The sequence below is a fragment of the Falco naumanni genome, chromosome 4 (assembly GCF_017639655.2).
Source record: "Falco naumanni isolate bFalNau1 chromosome 4, bFalNau1.pat, whole genome shotgun sequence".
NCBI classification, from domain to species: Eukaryota; Metazoa; Chordata; class Aves; order Falconiformes; family Falconidae; genus Falco; species Falco naumanni.
In genome coordinates this window covers 30,818,607-30,838,423 of record NC_054057.1, presented here as the reverse complement: position 1 = coordinate 30,838,423, position 19,817 = coordinate 30,818,607, and the positions used below count along the sequence as shown (strand labels likewise).

Sequence of the window (19,817 nt, the reverse complement as noted above, 5' to 3'; positions counted from 1 at the left end):
TCAAGCTATATAGCCTGGAAAGGTAAAGGAAAAAAAAAGATTGTAACTAGAAATTCTTCTGCCAACTGATCTAAGACAAATGAAGTAACTTAGTTTTCAGTTTTTGCATAAAGTGGGTTGGTTTCAATATACAAATCTATTTCACTCAACTTTGCAGTTATGAAAGGCATTTCTAGGGCCACATTCTGTATTTGCTTTTCTGATGAACACTACCCAAGGAATACTAATTAGAGTGCTTGAGAAGTAAGGTAAGCAAGGCTGTCAGAGTCTGAGCTTTTATTTGCTCTCTGTTATCTCTGTCCAAATGTTCAAAGCAATATGGGTGGTGACTGATTCACTAGTTAAATTTAAAACAGCATGTGTATACAAAAGGCTGCCAAGTTTCTCATGAATATTACTATTTGTGAGAAGCGATGCACAGACAAAAAACAATCAACCAGTTCCTTAATTTCATTTTATATCTTTATTCCCATTGTAAGTATTAACAATCATCCAAAAGACCATTTAATTTGGTTTGGATACACAATAGTATTAATCACTGTCCAGGGTTTTGGTTTTTTTTAATTGCAGTTCTAGTGATCTATTTTAGTAGTTCTGTTGTTGGTGTTCTTGCTTCCAGTACAATAGATTTTTCAGTGTCTATAGATTAGTTAGAAAGACTGGTAAAGATAAAAAAATCCATAATGCAACTATTAACAGTACCTTAATAAAGCTTATTATTGTCTATTTAAGATTAGTACTAAGTATGTTTGATGACCTGAAACTGACTAATCGTTGTGCATTGTCTATTCTCTTTTCAAAATAAGTCCATAAACAACTGTAATAGAATTTTTCATTACAGCAGTTCATTATGGTAATATTTTTAATTGGATTGAAATCTTTTTAAGAGAATGAGGTAAGTAAAACATCCCTACAATCTAAAAGGTTTTGTTTAAGCAAATGATAAATTACACACAAACCAGTGATAATGCAGTATCACAATGTACAATTTAGAGTGGACAGAAAACAAAGGATTTTATAACACTTGTTTATTATTTGGGGAAAACCTATCAGACTGTATTTTAGTCTTCAAGCGAAGAAGAATCACAAAATAGTCAGAAACATCTTTTATTATGTCTTTTAAAAGCCTGTGAGATTAATTTCTTCATCAAAATTATTAATGTAAAAGCAAATTCAGAAAACTTGAGAAAACTGTCCTGTTAAATTATGAATACCAATAATAAATTCTTTAGTTCCTCATTTATTTGCGTACTGTGCATATGAACAGGCATGAATATATGTATGAATAAAATACACCTATTGTATAGCCATACATAGAGCTAATATGAATGATTATGTTGTACAGTGTCAGAAAAGGACAAATAATCAAAGTAGAGAAGAGAGAGAAGCAAAGAAAGCAGATGATGCACGAGAACTTCATCAGTTGTCTTAGGATGACTTCTGCATAGAAGAAAATGTGTTCCTTGGATATAGAACAGTCAGCTAACAACTTTCTTTTCTCACACAGTGAAGTAGGTTTGGGATCAACATCAGCTTCCAAAAGATCTAAAGCAGACATACAGATAGGCAGGTGAAGGAAAAGATGAAGGGGACCAAGCATGGACCACGCTATCCTAAGTTTTGTCTGAGTGCAAAAGGGAGTGGAACGTGCTGGGAGTAGGGAGAGGAATGCTGGTTTCAGAAGGAAACTTGCTCATCTGGCAGTGCTCTCACTCAGCCTGAATGGAGGACTCACTGGACGCTTCCAGTGGGGATACTTCTCTAAGACCTTATTCCAGTCACAGCAGGTACATAAGACTTTAATCCAGTCCCTTCACGAGTTGCAGGAGAGCTCCAGTTCCTGAGTCTGATGCATAAGGAGGGACAGGTGTCTTCAAGGACCATCCTCTTGTATTGCTCTTAGTGGTTGTGATACCTGGAGATACTTCACATAATAATAACCATTCATCATTTCATCTTCCTGTCCCACCTTTTCACACTTGAATATCAATGTAGCATATGCAATGTAGCATATCTCAATTCTACATTGAGAGCTCCATTCTCTTCACGGCTATTTAATACATATATAAGCTAATCAGCAAGAGATGAAAACTGTGTTCTTGCACATAAGCTAACAGAATCTTTCTATTTCTCCATTACCTACAGATTGGGTTGTAAAACATTTTTTGGGGGTCTTAACCCTTTCCTTTTGCTTTAAGCATGCATACACACATACATGCATATATATGTACACACATGTGCAAACAGAGTATGTGTAATACAGTACTCAGTGGAGCTACTGGAGCTAGCTCTGAGTGATGGCACATGGGTACTGGAAGAAGTGTATCACTAAGGAGTACTACAGCCAGAGCATACTGCATCTGGAAAAGGGGGTTTAGCACCTCATTGTCCCCATGCACATCTTTTCTTTTATTTGAGGTTACTTTCATTCCATGGCGGGCAGGGAACTGAAACTTCCAACACTTCTTGCAATATGCATTTCTGTTGATGTCAGGAAGGCTACAGTGTACAATGAACTCTACATTCACTAATAGGTATAGCAGCATTTTTTAAACAATTTCTTATAAAGAAGATGAGCTGTGCTTTAGAATAATTTTATCTAAATAAGAGTTAATTCATGCAGTCCTAGAGTACAACACACATACATGAGTTAAAGGAATTCTGCATGAATGCTTTGGTGTCCTCTGTGCACCTTTTTGAATGATCAGTACCTCACAAAAATGTTTCAGTATCATTCCTCACAGTACTTACCCATGTATCTCAGAATGATTTGTATTTCATTTTACACATTATACATAATAGTATCAGACTTGCATTTTAAGTGTCAAAAATATGTTGTTACAAGATCTTAATAGTAAATGTCATAAATTCAGAGTTTTTAATGTGTATAATGCTTCAAGACCTTTGGTGAATGGATGATGAAAAAGAAACTTTTCCAAAAGCCACACATGATTTATGGTCTTATGCGACCAACAGCTGGCCAATCAGCTCCGCATTTCTGTCTTTTATTAATGCCATGATAAGAGCAGCAGCAGAATTTACTCTGTCCTGAAGCAGCAAATGGTCCTGGGGGGGGAGAAAAGAAAAAAAGGGTGAGTGGGGAAAACAATGTTAACATGGTAACAAAGGTGGAAAAAGTAAATATTCAAAATCTATTTTCAAGTGTGCAAAATTACCATATGATTATTGAAAAAAACCCACACCTTTATTTGTACTTATTAGAACACCTAAAAGTTTTATTTTAAGAAAACACAATCTCAGAGTAATATCCATTTTCTAATCTCCATGATGAATTAAAAAGCAAAATTATCTATTAAAAAGGAATATATTTTAACTGCTAGAATTAATGCCATCTATACAGAGACCACCAAAACAAAAGCCTGATTCTGTCACTTGCTCCCTAACTGATTTTTAAAATCTAAAAGGTAGTCACAATTTTGGGTTTGAAAACACTGGAACGAAATGGAGGATTTTATTGAGTAGCATAGTTAAAGACCTCTAAAATTACCTTTAAGCACTACTGAATTGCATCTGTAGCCTACAAACTACTTAAACTCACAAAGGCATTTAAGCACTGGGACTTCAGTAGTTTAGGCTGATCTTTGTATCAATTAACTTCAAAAAGTAGTCTGGTTTTGGTAGGCAAGTATAGAGATCAACACAGGAAGAAGTAATAAAATGCAGCTTTGATTCTGTGCTTCTACCTGAGCAGTCCATCTCCCATTTGAGAGTCTTCTGTCTAATTGCCAAGTTTTCTTAATTGTATTGACTACAAAAGGTTGGCCTTTTGCTGCTAGTAACATTTTCATTTGTATACTGGGAAAATATCAATAGGTGTAGCCAGGCACAGAAACATCCCTGGAGAAAGAAATAGAAGGCAACAATTTCTGTGAAGCAACAGAGAAAAAGAAAGGTCTACAAAACTCTCGGAAGAATCTAGAAGAGTTTCAAATATAGAACAGGAGCTACAAAGAGAAAGCATGAGCTGTTCTCCATAGCCATGGTGGATACAACTGGAAGCAATAGGCTTAAGGGGACAAACTAGGATATAAGAAGTCAGGACAGTTGTTTTAGCCTTAAGGGCGGGTATACAATGGAAGAGATTATTGAACAGATCAAGGGAACTCAGCACTGGGGTCCTGTAACATGAGACCCACATACCTGTAAAATGGGATGCAGATACAGCTTCCTGCCGGGGGCAGGAGGATGGAGCAGTTTGATTCTGTATCTTTTCACCAGTTTTGTTTTTTTTTAAGATGCTGCATCAAGGAAGGATTTGTAGAGGACGTTTAAGAAACATGGATTAATGGAGAAAGAGGATACAATTTCAACGGCTTATACAAAAAGCATGTTAAAAACTGCTTTTTAAGGAATAAGGCTACTGGTGAAGGGACCTACCTAATCAGCTAGCACAGAGGGGAGTGGAGACTAAGAAGTTGGGATTGAAGAAAAAAATGAAAGGGGAAAGGTGTCCCTGGAACGCTTACAATGTTGAAGCAGATCCAGAGGGCCACAAAAATGATCAGAGGGCTGGAACATCACTTCTATGAGGAAGGGCTGAAGAGGGTTGGGGTTGTTCAGCCTGGAGAAGAGAAAGCTCTGGAGAGACCTTATTGTAGCCTTTCAGTACTTAAAGGGGGCTTATAGGAAAGATGGGGACAGACCTTTTAGTAAGTAGGGACGGTAGTGGTAGGACAAGGGGTAATGATTTTAAACTAAAAGAGGGTAGATTTAGACTAGATATAAGGTTTTTACAGTGAAGGTGCAGAGATGTGGGGGATGCCCCATCCCTGGAAACAGTCAGGGTCAGGTTGGACAGGTCTCTGAGCAACCTGATGTAGTTGAACACATCCCTGCTCATGACAGGGCGGTTGGACTAGATGACCTTTAAAGGTCTCTTCCAACCAAACTGTTCAATGATTCTCTGATAATGCTCTTACTAACTTTGTGGTTTATGTAAATGACAAGAAACATGCCAGAGAGGTAACTGTATGCAATTAGAAACAGCTAGTTTATACCTGATACTTTTATCATTCCTGGAAAAATTACAATCATATTTGACTAGAATTTTGTCCTAAAAATCATCAGGTGAGCAAGCTGTTAAAATGTGTAACCCCTCAAAAGATTACACTTCTTACAAGTTCATGTTAAATAATAATAAAAAAAAAAATTACTTACAAGCAAAATCATTGATTAGTGTTGTAAAATATTGTCATAGAGTAAAAATATTCACCACAGCTGTGTCTTGCTGTTTACTGAGCGACACCTCCCATTCAGTTAAGCAAGAAATGCAAAAGCATACTCAGGTCCTGCTCCTCCAGTATCTTTTGTCATGGACCAAGGGTACAAAGAGGAACTCTGAATCCACCACTCCAGCTTGGTAGGGGTATCACTCCCTCATCTCCCATGGGTATAAATTGCTATACGATGTACGAGGGGAGCAGAAGTCACGTGCACACACCCGCTCACTCAGATGGCAAACACTGCAGTCGCTTTCAAGGCCGAGCAACACATTCCTTGCTATTCAGCAATGCCAATCTATTCACACCCCTCACTGCTTTTTGTTCAGTTTGTCTCGAGAAGCACTTCACAATTGCAGACATTGTTTTCTAAATGGGCTTCCAGCCATATCTGAAGTTGGCTGGAGGTGTATGGTGGTTTTTTTCCCCCCATTTCGCAAAAAAGAAATAAAATACACCTGGCCAGGAATGCTCTTAATGTTTCTCCCAATAAATCTTTCCACATCCTCTGTTGGTTACTGGATTCAGTACACATTCCTTTGCAGTAATAAATTATTTAAGTTTTTGAACATAAAAGGAAGCAAGAGAAAGAAATTTAACTTTCACAGGAGAGACTGAAAGTGACACCATGAGATTCCTTTAGACTGAAATAAAAAGCTTTTTCTAAAGCTAAACCTAAGGCTTTAGTGCTAATTTCCATGTTCTGAAGGAAAGACATGCAAAAAATTATGAGTAGTATTTGTAACACGGGCAATGTGGCACATTAGTGTGTACAGAAACCTGCATGCAGAAGTGGTCTACAAACCACGCTGAAATCAACTGGTGAATTGCAAATTGTTCAAAAAGAGAAACACAAAAAGTAACCAGCACAAATTAACATGCATTTGTGTGTTTTACAGTTACTTCACTTCTAATCTGATTATTAATGCTATTATCACAACTATGCAGGAAATCTACTGGTTCCTGTCTTTCTTAGAATCAATCAGTACAATGACAGGAACAATGCACTGCCAGACAGGATTGGCCCCTGTGTAGGATTGGTCTCTCCAATCTGTTTTTTGGAAATAACCAGAAAAGTATTCTTTAAGTCAATATATATCATCTTATTTAATATAACAAGTATAACAGAAAAGGTATTCTTAATTTTACACAGTTCTAGTTGATAGTTAAAAGACATCGTCAAACGTGCACCAAAGCTTTCAACAGGGCAACTCTTTAAAGTATCACAGGGGTTACTAATTTTTAGATTTATGCCGTTGCTCCTTCCCGGTAACACTGTCTCAGTCTGATCTTAGGGTCACCGATTCATTGAACAGTGTCCAGCACCTGAGCCTATGAGCTAGCCTCTGAGTGCAGGAGAAATCAGTGCCACAGAGGTCAAGTGCCAATTTTAACTTGCTTTATTCTCACAGCCGCAGTCTTACTGGAAAGATGTAGTAAATAACACAAAGAACTGGACTTATCCAGGAATTTCAATATCATTGTATATCCTTTATCTTTCTGAGAATCAAAACTCACTTTTATGCTAGGAATCATTATTGTAGTATCTGATGCTCCTAGCCAGTGCATAATTTATAATTTTGTTGATCTTTTCTAACCCTTATTATCACAAAAGAGGGAACAGAAAAAGAAATTCTAGCAACTGAAAGAGAATGCATTGTTCAAAGTGTAGGCATAATCCTGACTGACAATGGTCAGAGTTCTATCTTAGAGTATTCTTTCCTCTCCTCTGAATCCTGCTGGGATTTTATTTCATTTTAGGCCATTACTTTGCACGTAAGTGGTTATTTCCAATGTGCCACAATGACACTTAGCTTTTTCCTAAGTAGTTATGCATAATTTGGATGCCAGCAGTGTTTATGAAGAATATTAACAAGAATTTAAATGACAGAATTCAACAACCCAGGAAAGAAAAAGAATCTTGTTGGTCTTTATTAATTTAAAGTTAAACAAGTAAGTGAATGTTTCAAGTCCTCCAGCTATACCCTTAAAACACCCATGTTTCTGACACTGCAATGTTATTTCTGGCAACAGTGCTGATTACAGCTGATAAGTGCCTACAGGGAGGCTTCAATAAGGGTGCCAGGACAAATTTAATCTACCACACCTAACTATTGCACATACAGGCCTCTGATCCTCTTTTATATTCAATGGCATAGCACTAAATCTTTCAAAAATCTCATTATTAGTTGCAGGAAGTCAAATAATCAAGCAAACCAGGTCTTCACATGTCTAATTGCCTGACGTGTTTGCATATATTGTAACCGTGATAAAAAACAGGATGTAAGAACAGAACGATCGATACAAATCCTGATGTAGCCCACAAGAGCTCTCGCACGTTATTGCCCACCCACTGCTCAGCATTGCAAATTCCAAGCAGAGAACATCCTTCAGCATGCCAGTCAGCGAGTGCACATTCATGCACACGCTGGATGGATCAAACACACATAGTTCTTTTCCTCGGCAACGAAATCCTTAAAAAAGACCATGACCTTTAAATAAGACTCGGAGGCAGTAACAACTTTAATGGATTAATGACTGAAGTTCCACATGATCAACTGGTGTGCCATGATCCCCCCCCCAACCATTGTGATATTCACTGTCTATTCATTTCATCCAGTTGACTCAAATGAGTCTCTTGTAAAAAGAAAAACCAAAAACCCCTAACATTTCTTGGCCATTAATAAATAGAATTTTTTATTGTCTGAACAGATGATTAACTACATTTATAAGCTAAAAACACAACTTTTACCACTTTATATTTATGTACTTTGGAAAAGAAAGTACTTAGAAACACTGCCAACCTTATAAACCATAAATCCACATAACAGCACTTTGATTCCAAATTAAAATATCCACTTTGTCTGTTTTTAAATAGTAAAAATATTCCAACGTAACCATATTGTGTGATGGTTGTAACTCATACTCAGAATTTATTTGATGTAGAATTACTGATTGCAGGGGTTTTCTGGTCTGCAGAATAAGACTGGGAATAGATACGGGGACAGTTAAAGTTGTGTTTGGAATATGCAATCCGGTACTTTACAAATGTGCATTTATTTAAGAAACTGTGAGGATATCTGAATATTTACTGACATTCCCCTAACAATTCATTTCCTTGTTTCAATCTGTTCAGCTTCTTTTTTTCCCCCAGCTGGATCTTCACGTATATGCATTTCAATTTACATATGTATCAGTTCAGTTTAAGCATAGCTTGAAAAACACACACTACCTCTTTTTAGCTAAAAAAAAAAAACCAAAACAACAAAAACAAAACAAACCCAAAGCCTCTGCAGGTATTACCTCTGCCTTGTGCTGCATCCCTCCAAAAGAATAAAACAGCTGTGTTCCATTATTTGCATTCTATTTTGCTGTAATATTATTTGACTTTCCATTTAACACAGTCTTTAAAAATGAATAGAATTGGAACGTTAGCCCTGATTATAGGGCTGATGGGAAACTGAAAACATGATTTAAAGATGCTGCTACACTTAGGGAACATCAATATTAATATGGTTACGTTTCTACCAGGAACGGAAAGAGGTCCAGGGCACGCACTGGCGCACTGGCATGCCCCTGCCCTTGCCGTTCCATTGTAAGCCTGCTCCCTGGCACAGTTTTGGCTCCTGCCAGCTAACATGTTCCCAGACAATGGCTGGGCACGGTTCAGGGGGCAGCACAGGCCAGTGACTGCTCCCAAGGGTCAGGCTGAATGAGGCCGCTCACTTCTGGGAAACCAGAACTTAGCCATACAGACAAGAACCGTGGTGTGCCTTTTAGCCCTAGGACAAAAGAATCATCACTGGTTCTACACTATATACATCTCTACTATGTACCAGTATAGATGTAGCCTAAGTATTGCTGGGAAGTGACAGCTGTGCCTTTCTCTCCCTACCCACATGCATCAATACACAGAATGAAAATCAAGTAATTACCCCCCTCCACCCCGCCCCCAAGAATGAGGCACAAATCCCACATAACTACCACATAAACACAGCCATTTAAAAAAATATGTTAACTGCTCTATGGACACCTTTCCCACCCAAACCAAGGAGAGACGAACCACACTGCAAGGCAGCCTTTGTGTTGTACCGCACATGCCTGCACCTTACAGAAGAAGGCTGGAGCCAGCAGAAGGACCACACGCCCACTGCTCCCTTTTGCAGGGAGGGCCTGGGTGCACACGAGGTGCACCACATGGCATGAACAGAAGAGAAAAGGCCTGAAATAGTTTGTGTTCTGGCAAGCGTCTTGCAAAAGACTATGTTGGCAAGACAAGAGGAACTGCTGTTAATTTAAAACTCCACGGGATGCTGCAATTTATACTAAGGCAATACCAAACTCCATATCCATATATCTAAACTCACCCGACATTACATACTGACAGGTTTTTATTTGCACTCAGAGAAACTGAGTAGAGAATCTAGCCTCAAAAACCTCAATACCTGAAATTTTCTCCTTCAATTAGTATTTTTCATTTAAAAAGATGATCTGAAGAGGGACTGAGGTTCTTCCACTACCAGAAATCCATTGTATAGCATGATTTGGTGTTTAATCTCACCATAAGGAATTCTCTGGTAGATTCATGAAGAAGCATTTTTTCATACTCAAAATATGTAGTGGCATGCATCTGCATATTAAAGCAACCTCTATTTCTGTTACAGTACAAATTAATCTGAAGTCTCCTTTCCTCTTAAAATGTTTCCACATCACATTTTTTAATCCATGTGCCAAAGGATATTGATAAGTAACATATATAATATCAGTGCAACAATTTCCCTCAATAAGAAGAGAACTTTGCAAATCATTCTAAAAGAAAACTAATTCTCTGAATATTTTTAGGTTTCCTTTCTAGTAATACATAAATAAGAAGGTAGCATTTGAGTTCAGATAGGTGGCTGGGTTCAAAATTACTCCAGGAGGTTCATAATTGAACCTCTGTATACACAGCCTTGCTTCCTCCCTGAACTAAGAAAATGCAATCAATTCTTCATTAGTGGGTACTCCTCAAAATAGAAATAATTCAGAAATCTGGATATCTGGGATGCAGTGAGGATTGAGGGAAGTGATGAGCGGCACTCATGAAAGTGCCTAACTTTCATGAATGAAAGAACCTAACTGTCATGGTGCTAATGGAGCCTAGCAGACCTCTTAATTAATGAACTCTGATAGATCTGAGTTAATTCCCTGCAGTTAAATGGTTGTACATCCACGCTACAATCAACCCAAACCCTGACAAATTGTGCATAAATATAGGATGCTGTACTGCACCTCTCTCTCCTGTACCATTGATTAATCATGCCTCTTACAGTTTGTCATAAGCAAATGGAGAGCCATCAACATTCAAAATGACTGTGCGGATACACTGGGGTCAGACAAGTATTTTATATCTTCTGGAGCTTTGTAAGGACTATGTCCCTGATGCCATTGCATTTATCTTTTCACCTAAAACTCACAGACTTAAAACTGAAGGTAAACTTCACTCTTTCATTTAAAAAAAAGCCAACAAAACAGCACAAACAAACAAACAAACAAACAAAAACCCAAACAGGATTAATTCCTTTCTCTAGTATGAACAGAACAGACAGTATTCTCCTAAATCAGCAATTTTAAAACAGCTCCATATCTACATGTTCTGCAGCATGTAGCTGACCAGGGTTTAGTTTCCTTCTGTGTGAGAGGTGGTTAATCCACCCCCCAGCTCACACTTTTTTTGGATTGGGGTTAAAATTCCGGTGGAGGAATACCCATTCTACACACACAGACATTGTGTCACAACAAAAACATGACACGACTCCAGCCTAGACACTAGTGCAGACGCCTGGGAAGCAAGTGAAAACTGTTCAAACTTTTGCTTCTCATTTGATGTAAGACGGTGTTTGGAAGAGACATAATGCCTCTGCCATCCACAGACCTAGGCTTTAGATTTCCCTGTTCTTGTCCTCTCCTTTTTTTTCTTTTTTTTTTTTCCCTGTAAGAAAAACTGTTCGTGTGTTCATACTGAATAATCAATGAAAATTCCTGGACCAAAAAATTATCTGAAGAGCTTGTTATAAAGAGCATTTTCAGCACATTCAATCACCCCAGCTTAAGCAAGAGTTTTCATTCAGCACTTACCACTATCTGGTTGAACCTCTTGGCAAGAGTGAACATGCCAGTACTGACAGGGCAACCATCTGTCAACCATCTTTCCTCTAAGTTGTTCAAAAAGCTACCTAATGCTTCAAGTAGCAGCCAGTTTGTCACCTGTATGGGACTGGTACAAAGATACTGGCAGAAATAAGCCATTTAACAGTTTGCAAAAGTGTATTACGTGTTTGAGGTTTCTTAGAGGTTGTCTCTTAATACAGTATGTTACCAAATAAGTCTATAATATGAAACATATTCATGTTAATATATATTACTGTACTACCTACAGGCCCTATGAGGTATCATTCTGTTAATCTTGTAAAACAGATAAGGGTTTTCAGGGGGAAGGGAAAAATGTTTCTTACTATCAATACAGGAAAACTGAAATGCTCTGGAGACACAGGACACTTGCTTTCTCCTCTGACAACCAGCACTGCAAACTGCTGATTGGGCTGAAGTTGAGTGAAGCTGTGTCAGGTCTTTCCTCTGGTTTCAGAAAGCTTTGGATCAATCTGACAGCACTAACAAATTCACGTGGGAACGGCATTTAAGCCTTCCACTCAGCAGCAGCAGGTAACAGTGCTTCCCGCAGTGTGTTACGTGTGGTGGATCCTCTGCTGCCTGTTTCACTGTGAGAGTCTGTAGTTTGAAGGGTTGTGCTGTTAAGATTTGCAGGTGGCCAGGAATACACAGCAGAACCACCACACACACACATATACAGAAAAAAAAAATGGTATAAATAGTGCTGGCCTCCTGCAAAACGTAACACCCCAATCATGAAAATCATTTACAGACCATTGCAGTACACCAGGTACCAAGCGAAGACAGAGGAGCAGCTATGGATCACAAATGAATGCGTTTGACACATGGGGCTAACAGCAAAATAAAAGTGGTTCAGCACAGTTTAGATGGTTTTCTCTTATTATAAACAGAGAAAGAGCACTTTCAAGCTCAGTTTCGCTCTATGCCTAGTGTTTTAACTTTAGTCAGTAAGTAGAAAGACAAAAATGTGTAGTAGGGAAGGTGGAGAGAAATGGTGGGGGAACAAGCCAGCAGAAAGGGGAAAAGAAAAAACCACAGGGGTAAAAGATAAAGTAAACTACTAATATGATCCTCAAAATACAAAGACATTGCTAAGGATCAGAAGAGATTACATCAATGCCAGAGGCTCTGATAGGCAAACTGTGTCATATACTGCAAGTATAAGAAAAAATCTTCAAAGAACAAAGTAGGACATTTCTACCCAGTGAGACCTGAGGTCAATCTGTGTAATCATAAAATTGTAAGTAGGTAATTATCAAATATCTGAATGTTTCTCTTTACTTTTAGAGAACTATGCCATCCTTAGTTAGGATATGACAAAACCTACCTAATGGGGACAGAGAAAACAATACAGCACTTCATATAAACTTCTAGCATGAGCAAAAAAGTACACAATTTATGGCAAATTTAACACAGTGTGTTTTCATATTATAGGTTTTTATTTTCTGTCCCATATTATATCAACAACATAGACTGGTTGCTGCAATTTTGAAAAAAAAATAATTATGAACACAGTGGTTTGCAAACATCTCAGTTGCTAACAAGCAGTACAAGACATGAAACGCTTTAGCTATCACAGGTTACAGAATTTTGCATAAAAATGTGCAGGAGTGGTTTCATATAGTTTCTGGAATAAAAATTGTGATTATCAGTGTTATATAGAAAGACTGGGCAACTTTTAATTAGTGACTAACAAAATGGGAAGGTCTTTGGAAAGAATGAGTGATGCACTTGAATCTCCTGGGGGATGCTGAAAATCAGTGCAGAGGAAACGTGCATTTTTCCCATTCTTTGAGTCTAAAGTACACTTTTCTCCCCTTAGCACCTATAGATGCTAACTTCATATGGAATATTACACATAATAGACAGCTAGCTCTCCAAAATAAGAAGAGGCATGTTTCCATCCATTTCAACACAATTGTATTGTTCAGTCATTAAAATCTTCATTATACAACTCCTACAGACTGCGAATAATCTGAAATACAAGCACAACACGGCTGCAGTAACTGATTTGAAACATTCCTCTTGATTACAGATAATTTATTTGAGATGGTTCAGAGAAAAAACTGTATAGCCTACTGAAAAACAAAATTAAAAGTTCTCCTTTGGGGAAAGAAATAAACAAAACTGAAGAGATTCTGAGGGGCAAAGTATGCATACACATGTTCTAGGCTATTGTTCACATCCCAGCCTTGTGGCTTCCAAACTTTTAGAATGATAATATCAGTTCAGTGGGGTAAAGGCCACATTCCAATCTTGGGTACAGAAATACAAACCCAAGTAACTACAGTATTACAAGCCCCTGTAGCTTACTATGCAGTTGCAGAGACCAAAATTAAACTTTAAACTCTTCATTTTGCTGAAGAAGACCTAATAGGTAACTATTTTAAAATTGCTCTCCAAAAATTTCAAAATTAGCTTTAAAGTAACTCAAAAGTCAGTGTTTTGGATGGTGAGAGCCTGTCCAAAAGCTCGTTGTTAAGCATTTGATATCACAGATTTCCTTAATTCAATACTGCTAATTGAATCTAGCTAGTTGCTTGCAAGTGGCTTTTAAGTTGCATCATCTCATCATTCCGATTGCAGAACAAATCATAAAAACTTCATGTTACACACTGAAATTTGAAAACATCCTTGAATCACACCTTCACATTTAAAATTGAATGTCCATCATATACCTTTCACCTCACCACCCAAATTCAACTTCTTTGACTGCATTTGTGTGATGTTTAGGCATAGCTTATTTCGCATCTCTGACTTCCCGACTGCAGCCGGTAGGGTCTACAGTCTACTGGAAGGCAAAAAAAAAAAAAAAAAAAAAAAACAAACCCCAAAAAACAAACCATCCTAACAATTCAAGCCTTACGTAAGGCCAAGCTAGTTTAGTTTCCCCAAAAAATAAAAATACCTGACTGATGAAGAAGTGTCCAGAAATGAGACAAAACTTTACAAGGACATGAGGTGACATCTCTCCTTGGAGAGTAAGAGGAAAGGAGTCAGCAGGGGAAAACCAATTTACAATACAAGTTATTAACAAAGATTAATTCCCTTTGGCTCTTCATTTGTCTACATTAATTTTGCAGTAATCCTGACTGCTGTCCACATCCCTTTGCACAGAACACTGACTTGTTCCTTGCTCCAAAGCAGTCTTCATGCAATGAATGTAATAAGCGGGAAAGGAACTTGCATTTCTTGTGAGCATGAATAATTCTATGAGCTAAGAAGCTCTAAATACAGGTATACTCAAGTATACTCAAATACACTCAAAACTGCTGTGAACAGAGAAAGCGTATTCGCCTCTATTGTTTTGTTTCAGGCATGTTGCCTACACAATGTTTACCTGCACGCTTACGACTGGACAGTTTATCTGGGCAGCACCCTAGGACATGAACTGAATGAATCCTTATCCACTATGCACAAGGAAATAACAATTTTAAAAGTGTTGATCCAAACTCTTGATTTCTCTGTTCTTTATTTCTTTGTCCTCCTTAGTTCATAGCCTAAAGCCAATGCAAATAGAACATTTGCTCTTGTTAAAATTTTCAGCTGAGCAATGGAGAGAGCATATAAATTTTGAAAAATTAATCCTAGAGGAAATGATGGTTAGGGAAGTCTGGCGTGAGCAGAGGCACTGGGTTCAGAAAGCAGCAGCGAACAGCCTGTGTCCGACCCAACAGACAGGGCAGAGAAGAATCATAAAAAACACACTAGCAAACCACTGTGGCCTAGTGCCACACTGTTTTCACCAAGTAGCCGAGAGGAATGGAGAGCACTGGACACACACTGTACCTTTCCGTGGAAGTGTGGATGGTAGTGACGGAAGGACAGGACTGAGGGGTATAGTGCAATTTTTAAAGACACAATTGAAATATCCTCATGCCAGCTAACTTGGTAGCAGTATGACTGGAACAGCACAAAATGTCAACACGGACTAACCACACATGCGCTCACTCATTTTCTCAGCTGGTTTTTGCAGCCCCTCAGTAGCTTATGCCGTGATGGCTGTTCTGAGTCTGGGGCCCCACCTGAGCATCCCTCTGTAGTTGAATTGCATGGAGGAATCTCTCCTGCCACTAGCTACTACTTATTAAACCACCACATAGCTGGAGGGCAAATAGCCAGTTTCCAAAACAAACCCAACCCCTTCTAGTATAAGGCCAGTGACAGGAAGGCAGAAGAGGACCCATAACTTGCCTTGTAGCTAAAATACAGCAAACAGATATAACAGTTAGTACCATCCCTCAGGGTTCACCAGTAAATCCTTATCCTTAAACTCAAAACATATAATCCTTAAAACTGTAAGGGGACAGATGCCCTTGCTTTTAGATTCTAGTTTTCTTTTAGGCTACAAGAATCCAGATACACCACAAAGACAGAGCTCACAGATGTTCTCTTACATAAAAATCAGGGTTTGCCAAGACAGGCTTCTCTTTCTGCCAGCTAATATCAGCCCAAACCATGTAACGCAATAGCCTGTCTATATACAAACAAAGGCACTCAAAATGAAAATATATCCAAGTGATAAAACTCCTGTAAAATAACAACAAAAAAAATATTTTGTGCTTTTAGAAAATGGCTATTTAAAAACTTTTAAAAGAAACAGAAAGAAATTGAATAAAAAGAACAAAGAAATAAAGGAATTAGTCTTGCTTTAGCAGATGGATTAATTGTACTTCATAATGAAGACATTTTACTAAAAATAAAACAGATGAAATATTGTTAGCTATGAACACATCTCTTTTTTATGAGATCAGCATCCAATATTATGCTTATTCTTCAGGTATGTTGTATCCTGAGTTGCATAACAGAAGGGTCTATGTTTTACAGCCTTTAACACTTCCAATTAAATTGTTACCAAAGTTTCCTTTCAAAACATCCTAACACTATCTTGTGCCTACTTGCAACATAGAAATGTATCTGTGACTGCAAAGATAAGTTTGGTTCTCCCTAGTATCTCCTCATAATAGGCGTTGGATTTAGAAACTACGCCAATTTCCAAGGGCATGACTAAACACGAAGTGTAAGAGTTCAGCACAACACTTACTCATCACTTTACAATTTGAGTCATCCAAAGCTAATTGAAATTAATGGGCTGAGAACAAGTGACCAGTGCTATTTGCACGGTGATGGGCACTAGTCTTTTCCATAAGAAAGGGGACTGCCATTCTTCCAAGAGAATAAGGTAAAAGAGGTGATATTAGTGTCCTGTAAACTGCCTGCATGTGGAGCGTTTCTGTTTTTCAGCTTTCCTTATAATAGCTGACTATTCAGCTACATATTACCATCACCAATATTTAGAAGTGATGCAAGAATCATGATATTAAGTAAATACATGTATAATGCACTTGCAGGACCTCTAAAGTATTTTAAAGTTTGTTAATTGGTAATAATGTTTAAAATAAACTCAGGAATAATTTAGAGGGTTTAACAAAATTGTTGGCTTATTTTCTGAATATAACTGTAAAAAATGAAAGCAAGCAGAACAGTAAGTAGCCTTCAATCTGATAGTAATTTTGACAGCAGTTAATCATTACAGATCCTGGACATCAGACTACAGAGGAATTTTAAACTGATTTTTAAAAGTCCTTATTTTTTTGGTAAAAATTCTATTGTAATAACAACATTTATGTTTAAAAGAAACGTAGTAGCTTCATTTTGTTGAGTTCTGGTCTTGACATCCACAGCTACCGAGGAAATAACTCCCATGAAATGGTACACTTACTGGAGTGAGAACACTGTACAGCACAGATATGAATCCAAGCACCCACTGTGTGAGCCCAGCTATTACAGCCTGCAGAGCTGTTATGTCATAGACTGGTTTGGTTAAAAAGAAAAGGAATGCAGCTCTGTTTAAGGCTTATCCAGAATCAAAACCTATTTCAACTGTTCAAATGTTAGGTGTTAGTTAAGAACAAACCTCCTGGTGCTTCAACTAGAAAGCACAGCTTTTACTTTTTCTCTGACTTCGACTCATTTTTTTTTCCTTTCAGCTTCAGCATTTGCTTCCAAGTTCACAGCTGCATTTAGAACTGCATGTATCTTTTTACATGGGCAATGATTTTACATTGTTCATCTCCTCAGCCTGTATTGATTAGATGAATTTGTGGTTTGGCATTTCATGGGTGTGTTTTACAAGTTTCCTCTGGACAAAAGAAGTAATCTCAAACTCCATTTCCACTAGTTCTTTTCTTGACTCAATATCTCTTTTGTCTTCAACAAACTGTATTCCCTTGTGCCTGCTCTTGGCCTCAGCTTTTACCCTGCACGCTCTGCTTCCATAAATCTGTTCTCTATTCAGCAAGCAAAACTATGTCTGCAGCAGTACCAACGTGCCACAGCCTTGTCTCTTAACACTCCTAGCTGTCCTCAGTCACAATGTCTCCTGCACATTAACTACTGAGATTAACCTTCTATTATTTACTTGGAGTTTACCTGTTAGAAACTTTGCATTAGTTTTTGCTGCTGAATACCCTTTTATACGCTCAAAGTGAGATTCCATTCTCTCAAACACATCTACTGACAGACAGAGCTACACGTTCCCTTCAAGGTCCATTAACAAAACACAGGCTGTCTTGTGCTTGAGATTGCCTGTGGACCTGCTCCAGTGCAAAGATGGGACTTAAAAAAAAAAAAACCCTTACTCTCTCAGTTACTGCTTTCTGATTACTTCCCACTGGTTTCCAGATATCCTTTCCTTTAATCAGATCTGACACTAACAGAAATGATTTCCTGAACTGTTTAGCCTAACCTTCATATGCAAAAATATTCTTGTCTTCATGCCTCAGTTATTTTACTCTTTTTATAACATTCATGTTGCAAAATATATCTTTACACAAACTCTATAGCATAATAGAAACATGTATTAGAAAAAAAATTCCTGTCTTCCACTCCCCTGAAATTTTTGAATTTTTTTCAAACTTTTGCTTTCTTTACCAATATCCTGGACAAAACAAGCAACTAGTTCAGTTTCTCCCAAAAGTCCAAAACATACACTTTCAAGACACAGACCCTGCTTTTACACAGACTCACTAGGTCCAAACCCACTAGTGAATCTTTTTGTAATGCATATATAACATACCAAGAGTATTATCCTGACTGATACTAGAATATCTGATCTATTTTTTTCATTTTTTCCAAATGTTTTCAATATAATTTATAGGATTCGATTAGTAGGATGGAAATTTAAGTGTCAGTTTTAATTTTTGAGTATTTGTTTATGATCAATGTCAAAGCCCTATGAATGTACACCAGAATTTGTTCAAACTCAAAAGAAAGAATGTGGTTGTATAAGATTCTAAAAAATATCAATTAGGAGCATTATTATTAATTTTGCAATGACATTTCATCAAATGATTAATCAGGAAGGGTTTTTTTCACTAAAATTCAACCCAAATATCAGAAAGAACAGGTTTTAAAATGCAGAGCTATTTATAAAATAAAATGTGATTAAGCCAAATCATCTTTCCCAAAACATTTTCTAGATTTATTCCACGACATTGGGATGCATTTAGGGAAGTAGTGAATTTAAAGAGCTTTGTATTGGAATGCTTGTTTCTGCAGCTATCATCATATTGTGTAAACACATGTGGTAACCAAGTTCATATTCTGCAGTCAGTAAACACAAGGAGCCTTAAGACCAATCAGTCAGTAGAAGCGATATTTTAATGTGCTTAACTGATAGCGTTCTGAGAAAGCTGCCATGGACCTTACAATCTTCCAAGTCTTATTGTTGGCCACTATGATGTTACTTTCTGCTGTGACTTTAGTATGCATTTAAAGGAACAATATTGTATTTACACAATGGATAATACATAAAATGTAATAAGTTATGACAGGCATTGTATTTCAAGACAATTATAATTTGCCTTTAGTAGCTTTATAAAGCATGAGACTAAATACCTATTGAGTTTTACCACCCAAGAAGTACTGTTTTAGACTGAAATGTCTGGATTATATTACTGATAAAAAATAGAAAATAAGCTTCAAAATAAGGAAAACAGGCTACATATTGATTTCTGAGTGATCTCATTGCACACCAGCTCCAGAACATTGATTTTATCAAGAACCCTGAAGCTATTTATAATGGCAATTGCTATCAATTCATTTTCAATTCCTTAACTTGTTCGGCAAAGAAAAACACAGTTCAGATGAAACTAACCAGAAAAGATTCTCATAAACAGCGTTACAAAGCAGAAGTACTGCATGATTGTGAGATTCTGCTAGCACCCACTGTTTATAGAGCATGCATTAATATGACATTATTTTTTTAACTTAGAGTCTGAAAATAACATTTTTAAATGTTCAGATTTACAGAACAGTGCTAATTCATGACCAAAGGGTCAAAATTCAAGAAGTGTATTCACATGCATTCATTAACAGTCCACAAATCCTTGTATCTGAGTAAGA

At 37.4% G+C, this 19,817-nt stretch overlaps 1 protein-coding gene across 3 annotated transcripts in view; it reads right to left on the bottom strand.

The window, feature by feature from the left end:
* Window positions 1-444: 444 nt before the first annotated feature.
* CRPPA (CDP-L-ribitol pyrophosphorylase A) overlaps window positions 445-19,817 on the bottom strand; it is a 125,508-nt gene continuing 106,135 nt past the window's right edge. For all 3 annotated transcript variants that reach the window (XM_040592564.1, XM_040592562.1, XM_040592563.1), the window contains one exon: window positions 445-3,066. In XM_040592564.1, coding sequence (XP_040448498.1) covers window positions 2,962-3,066 — 105 coding nt within the window. In that variant the 3' untranslated portion in view covers window positions 445-2,961. The remainder of the gene's footprint in view (window positions 3,067-19,817) is intronic.